Source organism: Dipteris shenzhenensis, chromosome 2, assembly GCF_047967505.1.
Source record: "Dipteris shenzhenensis isolate YYH24624 ecotype China chromosome 2, Dip_SZ_1.0, whole genome shotgun sequence".
In the NCBI taxonomy this organism is placed as follows: domain Eukaryota; kingdom Viridiplantae; phylum Streptophyta; class Polypodiopsida; order Gleicheniales; family Dipteridaceae; genus Dipteris; species Dipteris shenzhenensis.
Genome location: NC_141597.1, coordinates 51201552 through 51224549, shown reverse-complemented (window position 1 = coordinate 51224549; position 22998 = coordinate 51201552). Strand labels below are relative to the sequence as shown.

The 22998-nt window shown below is 40.7% G+C and overlaps 1 protein-coding gene across 1 annotated transcript in view; it reads left to right on the top strand.

The window, feature by feature from the left end:
- The first annotated feature begins 18272 nt into the window (after positions 1 to 18272).
- The window catches only part of LOC147904945 (uncharacterized), a 69470-nt gene continuing 64744 nt past the window's right edge, over positions 18273 to 22998 (top strand). Inside the window, exons 1-2 of the mRNA XM_087392971.1 lie at positions 18273 to 18838; positions 21906 to 22037. Of these exons, the coding sequence (XP_087249097.1) occupies positions 18273 to 18838; positions 21906 to 22037 (698 nt within the window). The remainder of the gene's footprint in view (positions 18839 to 21905; positions 22038 to 22998) is intronic.

The window sequence follows — 22998 nt, the reverse complement described above, 5'->3', positions numbered from 1 at the left end:
CAAAAGATTTTAAGAGGGATAAAAAAGGCAGTTAACCATTGCATACTCTGATCAGAGTTTATTTGCAACTTACCGAGTGTGTATAAGCCCATTGAATCAATACTGTAATCCAAATGTATGTATCAATCCAAATGAATTTATAATTGTAATTAAATGTATTGTGAATAGGGGAGAGATTACACTGCGTACAAGATCAATATTAATAGTAGACCTTTAAGATTCTAACACACACACACACACACAGTTCCAACATGAGGCGATCGTGCATATGCACGTGAGCAATTTCCAAGATAGCCGAGTCAGTAAGTAAGGATAAAGAGACTAAAGGCCAAGCGAAGCTCCATAATATTGTAACATAAGGCCAATATCAAATAGACAGTGTTGATAAAGTCGAATCAAAGAAGTGGGAACCAACCGTAGTAATATGCCAAGAAAGCACATGGGCTACTAGGAGTGACAGTAGTCACACAGGTCCATGCATTCGACCAAATCCAAAAGCATAGAGAAGTATATCGTATGCCAGAGTAAATAGACACTTTGTAACTATTACGATTGTAGAATAGACGGAGAAAAACCCAGATCCATAGTCGAAGCAGACCGTAATTGTAAGCAACGCCTCAAGCAAATCATATATATTACGTGCAAGCATGCAGCCAAGACCAAACTGAGGCTCCAAGATAAGGAGGTTGAGATGGCGTAGTATGCCAAGCAGGTGTATACTCGAGATAAGGCTAAGTGCAGCATTACCACCATGAAGCAAGGAAAGAGAACAAGTTAGAAGGTAGACCACCTGGGCTTGTACAACCACCTGATGGCGACGATGGAATCCAAGGAGACAAGCTGGTTCGCGAGCGAACAGTTAGAGGCTAAAAGACAAAAATAGCTTTGTAGCTTGCACCGTGCATGAGAGGGAGAATTGTGGGAAGGCACTCACAGAAGACCATCAATAGTATACAAATGATAAGGCCAACTTGAGCATGAGAGAAATAGAGGCTAAGGGAAGTATGTTCAAATGCTTGTGTTTCTGCTCTTAATAGGCAAGAATGCGGGGAAGAGGTGACAGTGTGTGTAAGAGATAAGAATGGCATTTAGTTGAGTTGCCATAGTTAGATAGATAACTCCCTAAAATAGGTTAGCAAAACCACTTTGGCTACCTTAATTGCACTGCTTGCCAAGCTAAGCCATGTTGTCAATTAGACCTTAATTGCACAGCTTTAGCCATGTTGTCAATATTTAATACATCATTTTGCCAAGGGGATAGATTCTACAACACAATTCTAGAATTTTCAATAATCATGGAAAAACAAAGTTCAATCCCAGTAGCCTCATACAAGTGCCCTTGCTATAAGAGAGGGAGAGAGAGAGAGAGAGAGAGAGAGAGAGAGAGAGAGAGAGAGAATGTATATGTGTGTGTGTGTGTGTAGAGAGAGAGAGAGAGAGAAAGAGAGAGAGAGAGATTATAATGTATATTATATAATATAATATAATATAGATATATAAAGAGAGAGACAGACAAAAAGACAGAGAGACAGAGAGAGACAGAATCATAATATATTCCATAAGTATTTGCTCATGCATATGAAGACCCTAAGTCCAATATTTATGAGCATCCAAAAAGAATTATACCATTTCCTTGATAATCCAACCAATGGCACAAATGTCTGATTTTGGAACGTATTGTTGGGGTAAGTATGATCAAGGGCTTACTCTATGGTGCATGTGTGCATCTAGGGGAGTCACATGTGTGTTTGTGTGTGTTGTAAAGGCACATCAAGTGCTATGATGTGTCTAGTGTGTGACCTAAGTGATGATGTAAGACAAAGGGAATCCCACTAATGTAGGGATTGATTCCCACTGATTGAGAAGATGATTGTGGAGCCTTGGTCAGAGGTCATCAGTGATGTCAGTGATCATGTAAGAGGTGCCTACATATGGACCTCACCTTTCTTCATTCCAATATGCAAGAATTCTCATTTTGTGTTCACTTCATGCTTTCCCTTCAGTTCTCCATCATGGTATCAGAGCACTATGATCCTCCTTGAGCCCATATGTGCCACATCATCTTCTTCTTCTTCTTCATCTTCACTATTTCTTCCCAAAACTTGCTAGAGCTTGTTCTCCCTTGTTTTTCCACCATTCTCCAAATCCTCTGAGCTGGAGATACCCTTCGCATGGGCAAACTTTCACCTGCAAGGAATTGAAGAAAGATCGTCGCTGCTGGTCGCCATTCCCCAAAGATCGTCAAAACTCCCTTTCACGTATTCTTTATTTTTGCTCCACCTTTCTCTAATTCCTTTTAGGGGAAGCTTCTCCATACCTTGGGCTATCTTGTGTTGAAATTTGAGCAGCAATGGCTATATATTCGAGGAGAACAGAGCCAAAAACCAGTCGATTTTGATGACGTTCCAGCCAGCAACATCACGTGAAATTTTGTCTGACCTCTGCACCAGAAATTTGCCCATATGTGAGCTTTCATTTGAGCCAGAAAGCCTGTTTTCTTTGCTCTAAAGAAGGAGATACAAGCCCTCTAAGATCAAGCCTCTGTTTTGAATAGTTTTGACAAGGTTGTGAGTTGGATGCTACATTAGATGCTACTTTAGCATTTCTAATGTTTTAAAGTGTTGAATAGCATCAGTACAACTGTGGCTATAGCTTTGCTTTAAGATGCTATACCTAGATTTTCTTGAAATACTTTCATTTAGTCACCTCTATGAAGCATGCAAGTGAAAGCATCATTGATTTGTAGTATGGAATTTGGTTACAAGCCTTTGCTACTCTAAATGCTTGTATTTTGAAGCTCTTCAATTTTTTCTAGCCTTGTAAGAGAGTAGACACTGCCCATTCTGGGTTAGACCCTCTCATGGCTACCATCTTGAATATGGATAAGTTCAATGGTAAAGGCTTTCACACATGGCAGATGAAGGTTAAGTTTGCATTGATGAGGGAAAACCTCTGGCAAAGTGGCTTCAACTTCTTCTTCAATAGCCTCTAATGCTTGAGAATCCTCAGCTCTGACACACCCAGCAAGAGATCTTGCTAGAGAGGAGAAAGCCTATGGCATCATTGCTCTTGCCTTAGGAGATGACTATATTCATCACATCTCTGATTTAGAGTCTCCTTCAGAAGCTTTGACATTATTTTTGGTGCTAGCTCTCACATCTCAAAATTGTCACTTAAGATTGCTTTGTTTGAATTGAAGATGGTTAGTGGCACTCCTTTGGCTGCCCATGTCAATCATATGTGGAGTCTCATGACTCAAATTGCTTCTATCAACTCTCTAATCACTACAGATGATGTAATGGCAGTGTTGCTCAAAAGTATGCCTGAAGATTATGATCATGTTGTTACCACTTTGAAAAATCTTCCTAATCCTAATCTTGAAGGTCTTATTTCTGCTCTTCAAGAAGAAGAAAGGCACATGGAACTCCAGAGAGGCAATGACATAGCATACCAGAGAGGCAATGACTCAGCCTATGCCATAAAAATTCAAAAGGGCAAGTTTTCACCTTGCAAACATTGTCGGAAGGCTAATCACCTCTCAAAAGATTGCTTCAAGATCAATCCATGCAGGCATTGTGGCAAAAACAATCACCATGAAAAGTATTGTAGAGCCAAAAAGGAAGAAGCTACAAAGTCAGAAACTGCCAATCTACTTTCATTTGATGAATCTCCACATGATGAAGACTATGCTTTTTAGGCACTTTGTCTTTTTTGTTTATCATCACTTGGTCAAAATTTTGAGGTTCTCTGCCTGGAGTAGTACTCCAAAAAGAATATGTTATGTAAATCACCTCTGGTCACCATATGATGTAGACCATGTGATATGTGTTTTGACTATCCCATTTTTGTAAGACTCACACCCTTGGGAACCGTTGCTAGCATGAGATCCTAGCCATAGATTAATCCTTGACCACCATCAGATGGCATGAGAAACTATGAGACTAGATGAATCCTTGACACTGCAAGAGGCAATCCCTTGAGGGGGGTTTGTTAGGGTAAGTACGATCAAGGGCTTGCTCTATGGTGCATGTGTGCATCTAGGGGAGTCACATGTGTGTTTGTGTGTGTTGTAAAGGCACATCAAGTGCTATGATGTGTCTAGTGTGTGACCTAAGTGATGATGTAAGACAGAGGGAATCCCACTGATGTAGGGATTGATTCCCACTGATTGAGGAGATGATTGTGGAGCCTTGGTCAGAGGTCATCAGTGATGTCAGTGATCATGTAAGAGGTGCCTACATATGGACCTACCTTTCTTCATTCTAATATGCAAGAATTCTCATTTTGTGTTCACTTCATGCTTTCCCTTCATTTCTCCATCACGTATCTCCCTCTTCTTGCAAAAACCTGCAACTGTGGTGCAAGCCAATATTTTTTAGCACACAATCAAAAGTTTGTTTTGATGCTAATACTTTGAACTTACATCTTGCAATTGCTTCATTTTTTGAACACCTTTTTGCACTCCTCTACAATATCTTGTGCCATACTCTAATGAATGATTCCCACATAACATGCACCATTTGGAATTAAATCAAGTAATATTTTGCCAAGGTGCAAGTCTGTGTGGTACCATTGGGCCTAATGTAATCATGCTAGTCCTTGAAGGAGAGTATGGATCATATGTTCAATATTCATACATATAGTTTATTCTTTGCAACACATGTCCTAATCAAATGATTGCATCCTCAAGTTTTCCTTGTGTCTACAATCCTTATCATTATAAGGCTAATGATCCTTCTGAGCATATCAATATGAGATTGATATAATGATCCTTACCCTCTCGTTATGGTGTCTTTTTTATCTCTATCTCCCACATGAAGTTTCTGCCACTATTAAGCATTCTCTTATCTTTTCTAACATGGTATTAGAGCCTTGTGGTCTTCTCCCCCTTTCTCCTCTGGCCATGTTTTAGCTCTCCCTTTCCAACTTTCCTTTAGCGTGATGTCAATTCATCTTGTGTTGCCAAGCTTCACTAGGCGTTCTTGAAAAAAACACTGCTTAAGCTGGGTATTGCCTATATTGGCTAGAATTGCCTATTAATCTATAGCTTTGGGGTCCTATCTATTGCATTTTTTATAAGTCCTTTTTTGTCTTGTTGAAGCTTGGCTCTATCTCTAGTATTTCCATTTTTTCGTAGGTTCAATACTTTCTATGCTACTAACAATGTTTACTTTGTCTATTTTCAAAGGGCTCCGTATCTTTTGTTCTACTACTTATTTTAGAAGGTTGTATGTTGCTTTCTTGTGCAATGTCTCTCAAAAGAAAAGTTACTTTTGGCTGAAGGTGCTCCAACTTACGAAAAGGATTTATCTCTCCATCACTAGTTCCTTTTTAATATATAGTTTGCAATGATTTATTGCCTACAACATTCATACGAAGGCTCTGAAGGTTACTTGTAAAAGCTCTGGGTTTGCCATAAGGGTTACTGTTGTCCGATCACCATTTTTCTATGTTAGGAGCTCTATAATGCCTGCCATTGTCTCCCATGTTTGTCACTACTAGTTGGAGGTTCTAATCTATTATAGTTTTTTGTATTTCTCAGTTCCTTGCACTTCTACTTTATGGTGTAGAGAGAATCACCTTCCATTTAAAGTGCCATCTTCTACATAGATTTCCTATGGTTTAGCCAATTCAATGATGCATTTTTATCTTCCTATGCTAAGATTATGTGGCTAAGGTTCTAATTGATTAACACATGACACCAAGACTTCTACCTTGGCTAAGTTTATTTATAAAGTTCAATCTCCGATGGTCAACCTATGTGTTGTTTGGGTTATTGACTGGCCAACCTGTGTGTCGACTATGCTATTTTGTGCAATCTAGGTAACCATTTCAAATGGGGGATTTTTTTAAGCCTTCTTATTAGAAATTTTTCTTTTAATTCTTGGGCTTGGATGTCCCAAGGGATCCTTATTGGCAAGCACTTTGAAATATGGCAAGCATTTGTTCAAAACCCATATTAATCAAGACTTTATTGTCATATACATCCAATCTAGGGAGTGCATTAGGATTAAAGGAAGATGAGAATGCTCACACAATAGTTTGGCTTCATCCATACTTTTGGCGAGGTCTCAATGGCAAAACAAATATGGAATAATTTTGAGAATTCACTACTCTAGTAGTCATTTATTTTGTTCATGACTCTATTGACACTTGTACCCTCATTTGTAATGGGCATTTTGGAAACAACATGTATCTCTTCTTTATCTACATTCATAAAGAGTAGACACTACCCTTTAACCTCATGTAAGGAAAGTGATAAGACCCTTCGATCCACCATCATTTAGAGGAATGCTCTCATTGCCATACAGAGGAGGTGCTACTATACTTATAATAGCATGGAGGAGGTATGGCATGCAGAGAAGCCCCAAGATATTTATATGCAAATCACTTAAGCAAGGGAGACAAACTTGTGTTGGTCATCATGTAAGGATGGCCAAGGTGCAAAACATATAGAGTTCAAAGAGGTTAAGCTAGCTCAAAGAGCCATCTTCTTTAGTCAATACACTAGTTATGATGTGTGTTATTCACTTAGTACCATGTTTCTTAGTAAATCCAATTTTTTGTGTGTTGTTTACTTAGTACCATGATTGGAGGATTGTATCTTCCATAGGATTTAGATAGGGTTGTGGAGACCTGGTTGCCTATACTATATGTGGAACATATGCATATTGTGTGGAGCACCTAGCCTAAGACTTATCATTACAGGCTGATGATACCAATATAAGATTGATCGTTATTCAATTTTTGTGGTGTCTCTTCCATCTCCATATCCAATGTGAGCTTTCTTCCTTTGAGTACTCTCTCCTCTTTTGTAATAAGTGACACAAATGGGGGGACTGGGAAGGGGCACCTCCGTGGAGCCTAAGCTTGGAGTGGACTTACGATCCAGACAAGAGCCTTGAGGGGTATTTGGGAGAATGGGGCCTCTTCCATCTCCACCTCCCACGTGAGCTTCCTTGCTTTGAGCACTTTCTAACAAGTGAATAGATCGAGGGGCTAAGAAGGGGCACCTCCACTCAACCTGAGCTTGGAGTGGGCTCAAGAACCAGACTAGAGCCTTGAGGGGCAATTGGCTATATGGAGTCTATCAGAAGATTGAAGAAGGCCACCCCCTCAGTGTTTGAGGCCTCAACCTATGGGGGCCCTTAGCCTGCTCCTCTTACAGTGTGGGGGTTGGTGAGGGTCCTGGTGAGGGTCCACCCTCCTACCGATGGCAACATGCGCGACATTTGTAGTTCTTTGCAGCACAATTACCAAGTGATCCACCAATCCCCCTTAGAAGGATCAACCTGAGGAGTTTGAGTTACATGCTACTATCTATCACAATGCAGAGGTTTGGCTACATGATCGTCTCACTATTGTATTGTAGGAGATGGTGGTTGGATAATAGCTTTATTTGTATTGCATAGGCAGTCTCTCACAAGATGTCCATATTTGTACAATGCAAGAACTCCCTTGGGAGATTAGAAACTTCAATCCTCTAATGAAAGAGCCCCATCCAAGGTCTTGCATAAGATCTTCTCCAATTAGTAGGGAGTTTGCATACTCTGGTATCACACTAAGTCAAGAAACCTCGTTGTCCATTAAAATCGATGTTCTTGTAGGCGATGAGTCTAGCACAGTGTTTATAAACACCCTATGATAGAAGGAAAAATTGAGCGGTAATCCTTCTAGAGGCCAAGGAGCCTAAGGGTGACGAAAAATCATGGCACATGGTGCATCAAGTCCATGTTGTCCATTGTAAAGCCATGGTAGCATGGAATAATTATGAAGACTACATGTTGGCAAGGAAAATTAGGCTCTACTCCGCGAGGGCCTAGGTGATACCTGGGGAGCTTAGTTGGAGAAGGAAGACACCTCTCACATATATGGTGACCTCCTGAATATGGTCACCCACGAATGCCAAGGTTTCTTGGGTCCAATGTCTAACTTAGCTCCACGTGGGCATGAGACCTATAATGCGGCCGACCAATGCTCCATACTACAAAGACTGAACTACAATCTGCATCTATTGCTTGTCCTCTAGGGAGAGGGAAGTTTAGAATGGCTATTGGATTCAAGGGAGCTACCATGAGAACCCCTCTGTCTAGTCTCAATGTCACCACCAGGGTTAAATAGACTAAGTGAGAAAAGAATTTCTCTTGCTACTAAAGGAAGAGGAAAAGGGAGGGACGGAAAAAGGATAAGAAGGGTGTAAAAGGGAGGGACGAAAAAAGGATTAGAGGGTGTAAAAGGGAAGGAAAGGGCAATAACCTAGGGATAAAACCACCAAAAAAAGGTTGCCTAGACTATCAAAAAGCCAGTAGAAACGTGAAAAAATAAAAGGCTAGGGGCTAAGGAATGATGTCCTAGCTTCCTAGCAAACACCCTTTTTGGAGACCCAAAAATGCTAGCAAGGAGAGCCAAAAGGATAGTAGCTCATGATAGAGGTGGGCGACCACGAGAGAAATGGAAAAGGGAGACCAAAAAGTGAACAATAGCACATTTGAGATATTGGACAGAGCATAGGTGATAGGGGAAGCTACCATATTCCTTTACATGAAGTAGTTTCTGTTGAGATATCGAGCTCCACTCGCAATATGCCAGGGTGACCGTTGTGTATTTATGTCACCGACTTGTTAGCTGGAGATGCGGTTGGTACACCGCCCACGAATAATAGCTGGATGATAGCTATCCTTATCTACACTAGTTCGTGGCTCAGTTAGTATGCCACCTTAGTTAGTTGAGTTTGGTTTGAGACCCACATATAGGGTTCTTCTATTTCTTTGTACTAGAGTTCTTTTGGCTTTCACAACTAAGAAGAGGAAAACTGTTTTCAGCCTCCACCTTTGTGTGTATTCCCCCATTGTGATTGTGAGAAAGCCTCAAGTGAGACTCCTTCCCTCTCTCCCACTATCTTCACATGGTATCAGAGCCTTGTTCGTGGTAAGGAGCTCAAGAAAGCAAGCCAAGTTCGTGGTGTCCTGGTAAGAGGACCAGTGTTGCTTTCCTATTTCGAGTTTGGGAGCAAATCTCTGCAGGTAGCACAGCCAGAAGTGCAAGAGTGCACTGTCTCAGATTGAGACGCCCTTCGCGGTGTGGCGAGAGCGTAGTATATGCTGCAGGTGAAGGCGAAGTCCTCAGTGACGTTATTTTTCTTATTCGAGGTCATTTCGGGGCCCGTTTTGGAGACGGAAGTTCTCCGCAGGCACTCACAAAAAGGCCCTGTTTTTGCTGTGCGACCACTGTTCTGCAGGTTGGTAAAAAGTTACCGCAGAAATTGCATCGTATGCCTGTGCGCAGAGATATTGGGAGTTGCAGAATCATCCTTATTGCCTGTTGATGCAAAATCGTCACTAGGAAGTGACTGTGTCGTGAAATACCACTTTCGTCAGTTTTGCAGATCTGCCCGTGTGAGGCAAAAGCTGTGTTTTTTGCAGTGACAGAATATTTTGCAGTGCTCTGTAATGGCATCTGATTCTCTTTCACAAATTGTCACTGAAAAGCTTGACAAGAACAACTTCCAGGCATGGAAGTTTAGAATGACGAATTTCTTGATGGGAAAAGGCTATTGGGAGCTCATTACAGGAAATGAAGAAGAACTTGTTCTTCCTAATGTTCCCAGTCAACAGGAAATGCATGCATTTAAAGGATGGCATGAGAGAGCCAGGAAAGTTATGTACTGGCTGTCTATCAGTATTTCGGACTCCATGATTGTGCATATTCAGGATGCAAATATGCCAAAGGAGGCATGGGATACTTTGGCAAAAATGTATAGCACAAATACGCAAGCCAGGAAAATGCAACTCAAACAGGAGTTGCACAATGTGCAGAGAGAAAATTTGAGCATAAATGACTACCACATGAAAGTGAAGAAAATTGCAGATGCACTTGCTTCCATTGAGTCACCAGTGGATGATGACGATTTGGTCTCTATGACCTTGAATGGTCTAGGAAAGGATTATGCACAGTTCCGGACATCCATTGCCGTCCGTGAAAAATTTCCTGATTTTGAGGAGTTGATTGCTCTTCTAATTTCCGAAGAGCAGAGAAATGGTGGTGCATCTTCTTCAGCAGGAACTTCAAAAGAAACAATCTTCTACTCAAATGCTGGCAGAGGTAGAGGCAGAGGTAGAGGAGGCCGATCTGCAGGTCGTGGTAGAAATCAGAATATGCAACAAACGCAAGAAAACCAGTCCTATGCAGGGGGACGTGGTAACTCTAGAGGCAGGGGGAGCCAAAGAGGCCGTGGTGGATGGCAGAGAGGCCAAAATGCAAACAGCAATGTTGAATGCTACTATTGTGGCAAAATGGGTCATATGGCTAAAGACTACTACAAAAAGCAGAATGACATTATGAATGGAAAATTGTAGCAAGGCAATTATGCATCCTCTAGTAGACAAGGTGATGACAGGAATGAGCATTTGTTTATGGTGCAGCATATGACAAATTCTGTGACAAGTGCAGAAGAAAGCAATGATGTGTGGTATGTTGACTCAGGTGCGTCAAACCACATGACAGGTCATGCTGAATGGATGCAGGATGCAAGGAAAATGGAAAAACCAAGATTTGTGGAGACTAGTGATGATACTGCACATCCTATTGTGCAGATTGGCAAAATTCCTTTGTCTATGCAGGATGGGAAAAAGAAATACTTGTCTGATGTATTTCATGTCCCGAACATCACCAAGAACCTAGTTTCTGTTGGTCAGATGGTTGAGCAGGGCTTGCAGGTCAGATTTAATCCTCATGGATGCTTTGTTGAGGATATGAAAAATAATGGTCGCTTGATAGAAAAAGGAAAGAAGAAGGGTAGGATGTTTACGTTGGATGCGGACATGCCTGAATTGAGTGCAGCAATGTTTGCACATGGGACCGGTGTAGTTGCAGATATTGATATCTGGCACAAACGCATTGGTCATGTTAATATACAGCGACTTAAATCAATGCAAGCCCAAAATATTGTTGCAGGATTGCCTAAATTCAAGGTTGCAGAAATGCACAAGGTTTGTGAAGCCTGTCAATTTGGGAAACAGGCAAGGAAACCTTTTCCTAGGCATGTTCAAGAGAGTAAAAAGCCATTGGAATTAATCCACTCTGATCTATGGACTACAAAAGCTGCATCTATTGGAGGCTGTCACTATTTTGTCACATTTATTGATGACTTCAGCAGAAAACTGTGGGTGTATTTTATGAAAAAGAAAAGTGAAGTGTTTGGGCACTTCAAAGCTTTCAAAGCTATGGTTGAAAAAGAAACAGGCCTGCAAATAAAATGCCTAAGGTCAGATGGAGGGGGAGAGTACCTCTCAAATGAGTTTGCAAGGTTCTTGCAGGAGCATGGTATAAAGCAGCAATATTCATGCAATCATACCCCACAGCAAAGTGGAATTGCAGAAAGAAAAAACAGGCATATTGGAGAGGTATCTCGGGCTATGCTAAATGAAAAAGATCTACCAGATTATTATTGGGCTGAAGCAGTTGCTACAGCATTCTATATAATGAACAGGACTCCCACTGCAGCAATACATGGCATGATGCCAGAGGAGATGTATACTGGTAGGAAACTAGATATTTCTCATTTGAAGATTTTTGGTTGCATCGCCTATGTCCATGTGCCAGATGAGTTGAGGTCCAAGTTGGATCCAAAAGCTGAGAAGTGCGTCTTTATTGGTTATTCTCTGCAGCAGAAAGGGTATAGATGCTATAACCCTTCTACACGTAAGTTCACAATGAGTAGAGATGTTGTTTTTGATGAGATGAGCAGCTGGTATAAACCAGTAAATGTGATGATTGATGTAGATGCACAAAATGGTAATGCTGCACAGAATGCACAGCAGCAATCACAAAGTATCAGTGGACCTGGAGTGTCCTCTACCAGTGGTTCACATACTTCGCCATGGACAGGCAGATTGAGATCAGGAGAATCCCCTCAAAGCAATGCAGAGAGTGGTATGCAGGTATCACGAAAAGGAAAAGAGAAGGTAGATCAGCCCATGTTTGATGTGAATGCAGGTCACTCTTGTGTAGATGGTGAATCCAGTGGCTCAGAATAGAGCATTGATGATGAGTTGGGTATTCCTTCTGTTGTTACACCTAGAGTAAGGAAGACCAGGGATGTTTTGAGAGCACCTGGAAGTGAGCCTATTTTGCGCAGGTCTACCAAGGTCAGGTATCCTATGGATAGGCTGAAATATGATGGATTTACAGCCATTCACTATGCCTATATGGTCAAAGTGATACAGGAACCAGAACCCACTTCTTTTGAGCAAGCTATGGAAAATGAAAAATGGGAGAAAGCCATGGATGAAGAAATGGATGCCTTGGATGCAAATGCTACATGGGAATTGGTGCCTTTGCCTAAAGACAAGAATGCAATTGGCTGTAAGTGGGTTTATAAGATCAAGCACAATGCAGATGGTTCTGTGAATAGATACAAGGCAAGATTAGTTGTCAAGGGGTATGCACAGACATATGGCATTGATTATGAAGAAACTTTCAGCCCGGTTGCAAGAATGGCAACCGTAAGAGCAGCCATTGCTATCGCTGCATCAAAGGGATGGTCTTTACATCAGATGGATGTAAAGAATGCCTTCTTGCATGGTGATTTGCAAAATCACGTCTTTATGGAGCAGCCAGCAGGTTATGTTCATGCTACTCATCCTGAGTTTGTTTGCAGGTTGAAGAAAGCCTTGTATGGCTTGAAGCAAGCACCTAGAGGATGGTCTGACAAGATAGGACAGTATCTTGTCACTATTGGCTTTCAGATTTCCAAGGCAGATTTCTCACTCTATGTGAGAAAAACAGAGAAAGGGATTATGCTGCTGGTCATTTATGTTGATGATTTGATCATCACAGGTGATAGTGATGAAGATATCCTTCATGTGAAAATGCTATTGAGGCAGAAGTTTGAGATGAAGGATTTGGGAGAGCTGCGTTATTTCTTGGGCATTGAGGTGATTAGATCACCAAGTGGGATACAGCTCTTGCAGAGGTAGTATGGACTGGACATGCTTGGAGCAGAATGTGAAGCTGAGCGCAGATGCAGGTGAGCTTCTGGAAGACCCTACTATGTACAGATGCATAGTAGGAAGTTTGATTTACATGACTATTACCAGGCCAGATTTGAGCTATGCTGTTGGGTTGGTAAGTCAGTTTATGCAGGCGCCAAGGAAACCGCATTTGGATGCGGCTAGACACATACTCAGGTATGTGAAGTCCACATTGCAGTATGGACTATTTTATGAGGCTGGGGTTCAGATACAGTTGCATGGATACACTGATGCTGATTGGGCTGGTAGTATTTCTGATAGGCGATCTACCAGTGGATATGTGTTCTCTTTTGGGAGTGCTGCAGTCACTTGGAGCAGCAAGAAACAGCCTACAGTTGCCTTGTCGAGCACAGAGGCTGAGTACAGGGGTGCAGCAATGGCTGCATGTGAGGTAGCTTGGTTGCATAAGCTACTCTATGATATGCATCAGTCTACAGATGGGTCAGCTGTCATTTATTGTGACAACATGAGCAGTATACACTTGGCAAAGAACCCAGTCTTTCATGCCAGAACAAAGCACATTGAGGTGCATTATCACTATGTGCGGGAGAAGGTTTTACTAGGTCTTATTGATCTAGTTTATGTCAACACAGAGGATCAGGTAGCTGACATATTCACGAAAGCATTGGGCGCAGAGAAGCTGCACAAGTTTAGAGACCTGCTTGGTGTGCAGGAATTGGGATTGAGCTCGAGGGGGAGTGTTGAGATATCGAGCTCCACTCGCAATATGCCAGGGTGACCGTTGTGTATTTATGTCACCGACTTGTTAGCTGGAGATGCGGTTGGTACACCGCCCACGAATAATAGCTGGATGACAGCTATCCTTATCTACACTAGTTCGTGGCTCAGTTAGTATGCCACCTTAGTTAGTTGAGTTTGGTTTGAGACCCACATATAGGGTTCTTCTATTTCTTTGTACTAGAGTTCTTTTGGCTTTCACAACTAAGAAGAGGAAAACTGTTTTCAGCCTCCACCTTTGTGTGTATTCCCCCATTGTGATTGTGAGAAAGCCTCAAGTGAGACTCCTTCCCTCTCTCCCACTATCTTCACAGTTTCTTCTATAATGGGCTTTTCAAGGACTAGTATGATCTATCATGCTTGACTATAACTAGAATTGTTGTCTACCATCACTTTAATAACGATGATTTGTAAATATATCCAAACTTAACATCTATGATATGGATGATGAGGGAGTTGGAGGAGACATATAGGACCCAAAGGCAAAGGCTACAACTGAGCAAAGACAATAGGATGACCACAAGGCCTCCCATCAGTAGTAGTAATGATAGCATATGGGGTGGTGATCACTGGGAAGCTTTGGATATAGGAGAATGAGGCTTGAGGGTATGAATATGTAGTTGGAATGGGGTATAAGAGAATGAGGCTTGAGGGTATGAATATGTAGCTGGAATGGGGAATGACAGATTGATATCAAAACAAACTTTTGTTTCCATATGTAGAACTAGCAAAGAATCCCCATTACAACATGTTACCACTTGGACCAAAGTTGATCACAATCTCTGCAATATTCTTTAAATTTTCTTTGGCATTTCTAATATGGCATGAAATTCTTTGAAAGAAAAACTAATTTCATAATAGTCCAAACTAAATCTATTGCGGCTCATATAAAAAAGCATCATGGTCCTTCCAATCAGAGGTGGACAAGGAATCTTAGAAGTAGAGTCGCTCCAATAGAGGAGGTTACCAACTCATGCTCCAAAAAGAACTACACACAACGACAAAAGAACTATGTATTCCAATGTATGTAGAAAGTGAAAGAATCTATGTGGTTGTATGCATGATATTCATGTCTGGAAGTGCAATTCGGGTATAAGAACATTTGGCAATGAATATTTGAGTAATATGTCACTATCTTATGCAACCGAAATTTTCCAAATAAGATTTCTGTAAGACTCTAATATGCATGACTATCTCAAACACGATGCTCAAGAAAGGGTCCGTTCTCTCAGATTATAAATCTTTGCGAAAGGAAGCATGCCACCCCCGCCCCCTCCCCCACTATGTAATATCATTATAGAAATATATTTAATTTTTTGTTCTTACAAAATGTGCAAAACTTTGTTTTCATTCCCCAAGACATATTTACTCAATCTAGAATCTTACAACATTTGCTATCACTCTTGCTCTCCAACTTGCTCCTACGATCTACTTTTGTTAACACTTTATAGCTAGGTATTTTGCTATAATGTTATGCTTTTACTTTTTCCTCCTGTGATGTTCTTCTTAACAATAAAAATAATAATTTTTGAATACAATTCTTACAAACCATATACCAAGTATGCTATTTTACTTTTGTCCTCAATTTATACTACCATGAAGTTATAAATTGCACTCTTTAACGTGATGAGTTTGGGCTTTTCCCCAGATTCATCTAGGTATATCTTTTCTATCGTATTACTGGACATGCAAATTTTCATTTGTGAAATTTTTGTCCAAGTTACGGCCAGCTGATATTGTGACAATTTTTTCTACCTTTAGTGGTGCGTATTCCCAATCAGCTTCCCTTTTGTTTTGTGTTAATTATTTCTATCTTTTTGTTTTTAATTTGGGGGAGAGTAAGATGAATTAATATATTTTTTCTTCATAAGCTATTGCAGCTTGGATGAAGAGTTTTTGGACTATGCTTTGATTAGCCTTCTCCTAAGTGCTAGGCTTCATTATGGCTGAGTCTACTGTGCATCTTTGGAGCTCCTGACAGAAACTCAGTACGTAGACCTTTGTATAAATGTATGCTTGTGCAAGCATTCATTGATACAACGTTCTACACCCAGTACTGGGTGCTGATGACATTAGTGGTGGGGATGTCATAGTAGCTAGTCCCTACTATGGAGTTGATGGTTTAAAATGTAGTGGATGACTACCATGAAGTTATAAACTGCACTTTTTAACGTGATGAGTTTGGGCTTTTTCCCAGATTCATCCAGGTATATCTTTTCTGTCATATTTGCAGACATGCAATTTCCATTTGTGAAAATTTCATCCAAGCTACGGCTAACTGATATTGTGACAATTCTTTCTATCTTTAGTGGTGTGTATGCCCAATCAACTTCCCTTTTGTTTTGCATTAATTCTTTCTATCTTTTTGTTTTTAATTTGGGGGAGACTAAGATGAAATAATATATTTTTTCTTCATAAGTTATTACAGCTTGGATGAAGAGTTGTTGGACTATGTTTTGATTAGCCTTCTCCCTAAGTGCTAGGCTTGAGTCTGCCTTGCATCTTCGGAGCTCTTATAGAAACTCAGTATGCAGACCTTTGTATAAATGTATGATTGTGTGAGCATTCGTTGATACAACGTTCTATACCCACGCGCTGATGACATTAATGGGGATGTCATAGTAGCTAGTCCCTACCATGCATAATGGAGTTGATGGTTTATAATGTAGTGGATGACTACCATGAAGTTATAAACAACACTTTTCAACTTGTAGGCATTGGGCAAGTTAGAGTATGGTTGTGCTTTTCTATCATCCCTAGGCTACCTACCCACCCTAGTTCAATCTTAAAGACTAAGCTAGGGCATAAGAGAAGCTTGTTCATAGCAACATTCTTTGGCAATTTCATCAGCAAGTACATCACAATTTTGCTATAGTACGATGGTCCTATGATCCATTACAATGACCCTTTTACTTTTCATGATTATCATACTACTTAGGATCGTCTAATGTTCCCTAGGGAAGGGCCCATTTCCAAGGCTTCTAAATTTATGAAGAGGAAGTCTAACATCGCACTGCTCACACTCTATGTGGTTATATTTCCATTAAAAAATATATATAAAAATATGTGCAAATACTTGCACTATGGGATTCGAGGAGACGATAATAAGTATTCTATAATTAGATTGGTATTCAAACAAAGATATTGATCCTCAGTGTGTGAATATATCAATCCTCTCTTCTGATGCATGTTCTTGAACAATTCATGATGTCACCTTCACATCATTGTCGTAAAATATGTTCCAAGTCATAGGAGTGACGTCCATGTTAGAGAGAGAAAACTTACTAGCTCATGTGGGCAATGGCCTTGCCTGTGCACTTGCTAGGTTTGAATAAGCACAATGAATTCCCAAGAAGCACTAGTTTCTCACCCTTGGAACATGTAGCTTTTTTGGGGTGGTTCAGGCAGGGAAGGCAATCGGATGCCTACCGGAAGGCACTCGGCTGCCTGACTCATGCAATTGGACTACACAGGCAGGCAAGGTCCCGGCAAGAGGGGGATATCCAACAAGGAGGCTTCTCTCACCTACCGGATGTCAATCTATCCCCGTAACTCCGATAGAGTTCCATGAGCTTCAAATTGACATGTGCCCCTGATTCTGATTACCTCCGGTAGAAATCTTTTTGACGGAATGCTATCGGAAGAGAGACATGTGCGCAACCAATGTGCTAGAAAGTTAACTTACTAGCTCATGTGGGCAATGGCCTTGCCTGTGCACTTGCTAGGTTTGAATAAGCACAATGAATTCCCAAGAAGCACTAGTTTCTCACCCTTGGAACATGTAGCTTTTTTGGGGTGGTTCAGGCAGGGAAGGCAATCGGATGCCTACCGGAAGGCACTCGGCTGCCTGACTCATGCAATTGGACTACACAGGCAGGCAAGGTCCCGGCAAGAGGGGGATATCCAACAAGGAGGCTTCTCTCACCTACCGGATGTCAATCTATCCCCGTAACTCCGATAGAGTTCCATGAGCTTCAAATTGACATGTGCCCCTGATTCTGATTACCTCCGGTAGAAATCTTTTTGACGGAATGCTATCGGAAGAGAGACATGTGCGCAACCAATGTGCTAGAAAGTTAAGCATGGTCAAGGCTGAATCAGGAAGTGAGGCCAAAACGAAGGTTTCTTAACGGTTTGCTACCACTGATCTGGGTGTGAGAGTGCTCTCTTGTCGCGGAGAGGATTTTACAAGGAGACACCTTGTCTCTACCTGCTTCGATTTTGCCTTCCCTTCTTCGTTCCCTCCGCTTCGCGCAATGTCGGGTTCACCGTCCGCTTGCATTACTCGCATTGCCACTCCACCACCTATCACCCAACAAGAAAACATAACAAATAGATGTCAACCAAACCTGCAGGCGGAACAACATGAAGATAGAAGTACAGACGGCGCTCAGCAGCCCACAGGGTGGGGTTGAGGGTACCTCCCATCGTCGTGGAGCTCTAGATTTGTTCAGAGTGCCATTTTAGTTGCTCGCTACCGTAGCACTGCAAGGGTCAGGTGTAATGGAGCCGATGACAGACCCTTATGACGCCAACGGACGACTTGTTACAGACAAACCGCAGTTGGCCGCCACCGAAGTTCGTAAGCTTCTACTGCACGAGGGATTGCAGCATGGAAACTCCACACAATGGAATCTGAAGGATAAAGGTTATACAGGTGATGCCAAGGAATACACATGGAGGGAATATATGACATTTCAAGGGGAAGCCTCGTTCATCGCCATGAAAAAGCAGGCCAAAAGCGAGGATAATTCGTGGAACAAAAGCCCCAGCCGGTCGTGGTCTTCGTCTCCGTCTTCGACCTCTTCGGATTCTCTAAGCGATGGCACCTCGTCTGCATTGTCATCGTTCGGTTCGTGGTCTAGCGACGCTGCTGGGTCGATGTGCGGGGGAGAAGACATTGAGCTCTCAGTTGCTGCTGCGAAATGCAAGGGAAAAGAGGAGCAGCAGCGAAAAGATAAGGCTCTACTGCGGTGCGTGAACGCTTGCTGGAAGGGAATAGCGCTTGGAGCAGGCGTGAGAAGTGGCCTCTCGGTACTCTCCATCCTCTCGCTCCTCAAAGCAAAGAGGTAAACTTTGAACACTCCATCCATAGCTCTCCCTTTGGTCCTAGGCACGCTCCGTGCGTGTCCCTCTCGTTCAGTGATAGCTCGTTCAATTTGTCGCAAAAGTGTCTATCTGGCTCGTAGAATGCTGGCTATGCGCTGTGATATGAAGAATACTATCTTCTTCTTCTTCTTCTTCTTCTCAACAAACTTCGTTATTTTTCTGCGTTTCTTCTCATCGAGTAAAGCTGTTGTCCAGCCATCACAAGTTGTAAGAGGAAAGAGAGAGATGATGCAATGAGAAGGATTGCTTATGAAAGGTGGGTGATACTGTGCATGTTGCTGTAGAAAGGCATTTTGAAAGCAAAACATCCCCGTAGGATGTGAGAGTAGGCCCTCATCTCCCAGTCATATCCTAAGGCTAAACCAAGGCTTCCGCTATAGACATTACTGAAATGCCCACATCGCTATAATGGACTAGCTTTAGGGGTATGCACAACCTCTAGTCAAGCGTTGAAAAAAACCTTAATCGAAAAGAATTCAAATTGAATTAATTAGTAGGAGGGGAGTGATGTTATAGGGAGTTTAGGGGAGGGATTGTAAAGAGGTGAATTTAAAACCCTTTTATAATAGCTTGCTTACAACATCTGGGCAAACTAATGGACATTCGAGAGCTTTCGCCACTCCCATTAACATATTGAGCTTCTTCTACAACAGGTTGTAGGGGTCTTTATTGTTCTTGAGAGGTTGGGGATTGATTGTTTCTCCCCACCTAAGCCTGTCTTGTGGTTTTCTTTGCAAAGTTTATGGGAGGGAGATTACTCTCCTACCTCTCTTATAGTCGCCTTTTGGCCGTTTTGAATGGAATATATTATTGTTTTATGGTTTTACAAAAAAGCTGATGGAAGGACCTTCTCCATGGGTAAAAACAAAATTTTAAAGTTATCACTTGGACCTAAGTAAATTGGGCTATCAAAACCTTTTTACCTAAGAAATCAATTGAATTTTCCATTAAAAAATAAAAGCCTTTTCAATTAGGTTTTGCCTTAGATGCAAGTATGAATCAACAAACTAATGCAAAGTGTATCAATTAGCAAAAAAGGGAAGAGGAGAGTGATTAATGAGGACACAAGTCCTCTATTCATGAGGAAAAGGACCCCATTCCCTCTTACTTATAAGGGTAAGAATTCAAAACCCTCATACTTTCTTCCTTTTTAACCTCTAATTCATGCAGCCTAGTGGTAAGTCCTTGTAAGTGGTAATGGATGTCTTGAGTTCAAGTCCTCCCTTTGCTTATAATTTAAAAACTATCCCTTTGACCTTCGCTTATTTGGGTAGTCCACCTTTTCACCTAAGCAATAATTTAAAAAATAGATACCTTTTCACTCACTTTCTCCTTAGTTTAAGATATATATGGAATAATTTGTTGAAAATAAGGGCCTTCAGAATAGGTAGGTGGGAAGTATAAATAAGGGAATTGGATGAGAGCCATTCTAAGGGGGTTATGCACATAGAAAATGGCATGACAATACATTTTCACTTGTTCAAGAAGAACACCCACTCATCACCCACTTAGAAGACCTCTCCACTCTTATGTCAACTATAACATCAAGGTCAAGGAAACCATGAGGGCTTGATAGTCTTTATATGATGGGAAGGTAATGGTCATAGCCATAGCCCAGAAGATAGACTGAAGATACTAGATCCCTAAATGGAAAGATCACACCTATATGGATGCTAAGTGGCAAGCAAGTTCAAGAGAAGTAGCAGGCAATAGTTGGGTGGTTAATTTGAGGAAGGCTTCTCTTCCTGGTGATGTTTCACTAGTATCGAAGCAAACATAATGATTGGGGCCTTTTGAACATTGAATCACAATGAGAAGAGAAAAACATAACTCCCTATAGCATGTGGAGAAGACAAATTGCTACTCATAGCCTTCCATTTGTGATGATCTTTGGCAAATGCTCTACTATCTGTCAATCGCCGCATTACAATTGTCCAATAGGCTCCTAATACTACAAAGTTTAGTAAGGTTTATCTACTCCAAATTGTATAACAATTCTTAGCATGACGATTTCCAATTAAATGAGCTAGGATCTTAAAATAGTAAAGAGCTGTAGTGGAATATGGGTAAGCACAAAGCAAAAACATTGTAACATCCAACAAGGAGGCACAATGGAATAGGTGGGGGCCATTAGGGAATTATGCACATAGAAAATGGCATGAAAAGGCATTTTCATGAGGATTCTAAATCCTAGTTCTAATGAGGACAAGGTAACCAAAACCAAGTCTTATGAAGGCAAATGGGTAAACACATTTAGGGAAAAGTGAAGGCTCCAAGACCTCAACATTTCAAATTGAAATGCTATGGTAAAGTTAAATTGCAATGGAATCTAAGTATTGCTTGCCTCTATGTGCAATTTAATGCCAACCATCACCCACTAATTATGTCAAGTATAATGTCAAGGTTAGGGAGATCGATAATTTTATATGATAGGAAGTTAATTGGAATGGTCATTGCCACAACATAAAAAGGGCTAAGTCCTAGGCAAAAGGCAAGCAGGCTCTCACTTAATACTTAGTGAGAAAGTAGTGGTTCTTCAAGTTGGTTGTAAAAATTCACTTATGTAAATACTAAACCATAGTGGATTATAGATTTATTTCCTAACTTGGGATTCTAGATTGCATGCACCTTTTTAAGCTATTACATTTCCCTTGCAAAGCATATATATGTAACTATACAACATAATATATGCAAAAGTTAAAAATGCATGCTCGTGTAGAACACTAGAGAAAGAGGGTCATACTATTAAGGTTGCTATGATTAACACCATTGTCTTGTGCAATATCCTGTGCATTAGATTTTTTAAAGTACTTTAAATATTTAAGTAGTCACAATTAGTGGAGTTTTGAAAACCTATGTGTTAGCCTTAAAATCTTATTAATGGCATCAAATATTACATACTATTGATAAAGAATACTTGGAGAAATACTCATATTGTGAACTAACGGGTGAATTTGAATAAATATTTCTTTTTAAAAAGGTTTTTAAAGCTCAAAAATCTCTAAATTTATCTTTTGTTGTTTGTAGATACAAAGATATACAATCAAAGGCCATGAGAGATGTAAAGGAGGTTCTTCAATATGGCTTGTTTTTGGGGTCATTTGCAAGTATATTCTCAATAATGGATGAGCTTATTATAGCTCTTATGGGACAAAAGAGGTATGAAATTTCTCATCGCTCCTTTCAAAATATAGCTCATAGAAGTAGCAATTAAAGGCAAAGATATTGGTAAACTCCTAACACAGTACCAATTAGCACATAAGCATGGGACAAAATAAAACACGTGTCATTAGCTTATGAGATATGAATATGAATCATACATTCTAAAAAATACCAAGAGGGAGAGTATAGGTACATGTAACTAATATAAGAGCTTAATTGGTTACCAAGCACTCTTGTTTATAGGGATGACATCCAAAACACAAAAACATGTGAGGAACATTTCATTTTACAAACATAGGTGGCATCATATTAAGCCACAAACACACTTTGATAAAAACGCATTGAATGAACATAATTGAGAAAAATCAAAACATGAGATATGATCTCTGTGAGAAACATTTCTTTTAATGTATCACGAGTTTATTATAGTTACAAATGTATCATAATTTAGGAAACAATACTCCAAATATCCATTTGGTATTCCAATATTTGAATTGATCGATTTCTAGTGAAAAGTTAGAAACAACAAGTGTCCCACAATTGCCTTTTGATGTCAAAATCATCTTGGCATTATGGGAGATTTAGAATAGTTGACTAACAAGGAATAGATAAAGGGCGTTAATGAGGAGTTTTAGTGGCATAATGGGCACCCCTCAATGTGGCACTAAAGATACATAAGCCTTCTAACCACCTTGATTATGTTTAGAATTTGAGCACCCAGTACATGGGTGGATTTTGAGGGGGTCACATTTTCCACCACCCCTTTTTAGGTTGCACGTGTTCTTTATAACAGGTGTGAAGAAACTTGAAATTTTGTATTCCATGATCCATGGTCCCTCCACTCTATATCACCACCCCTATTATTATCCATGTGCTCCTTGGCCCTCTCCCTCTCCCCTTCATTGTCTTTAGCTGGAAGATGCAGGCTCACATGCCCCCATTCTTTGATACTAAATAT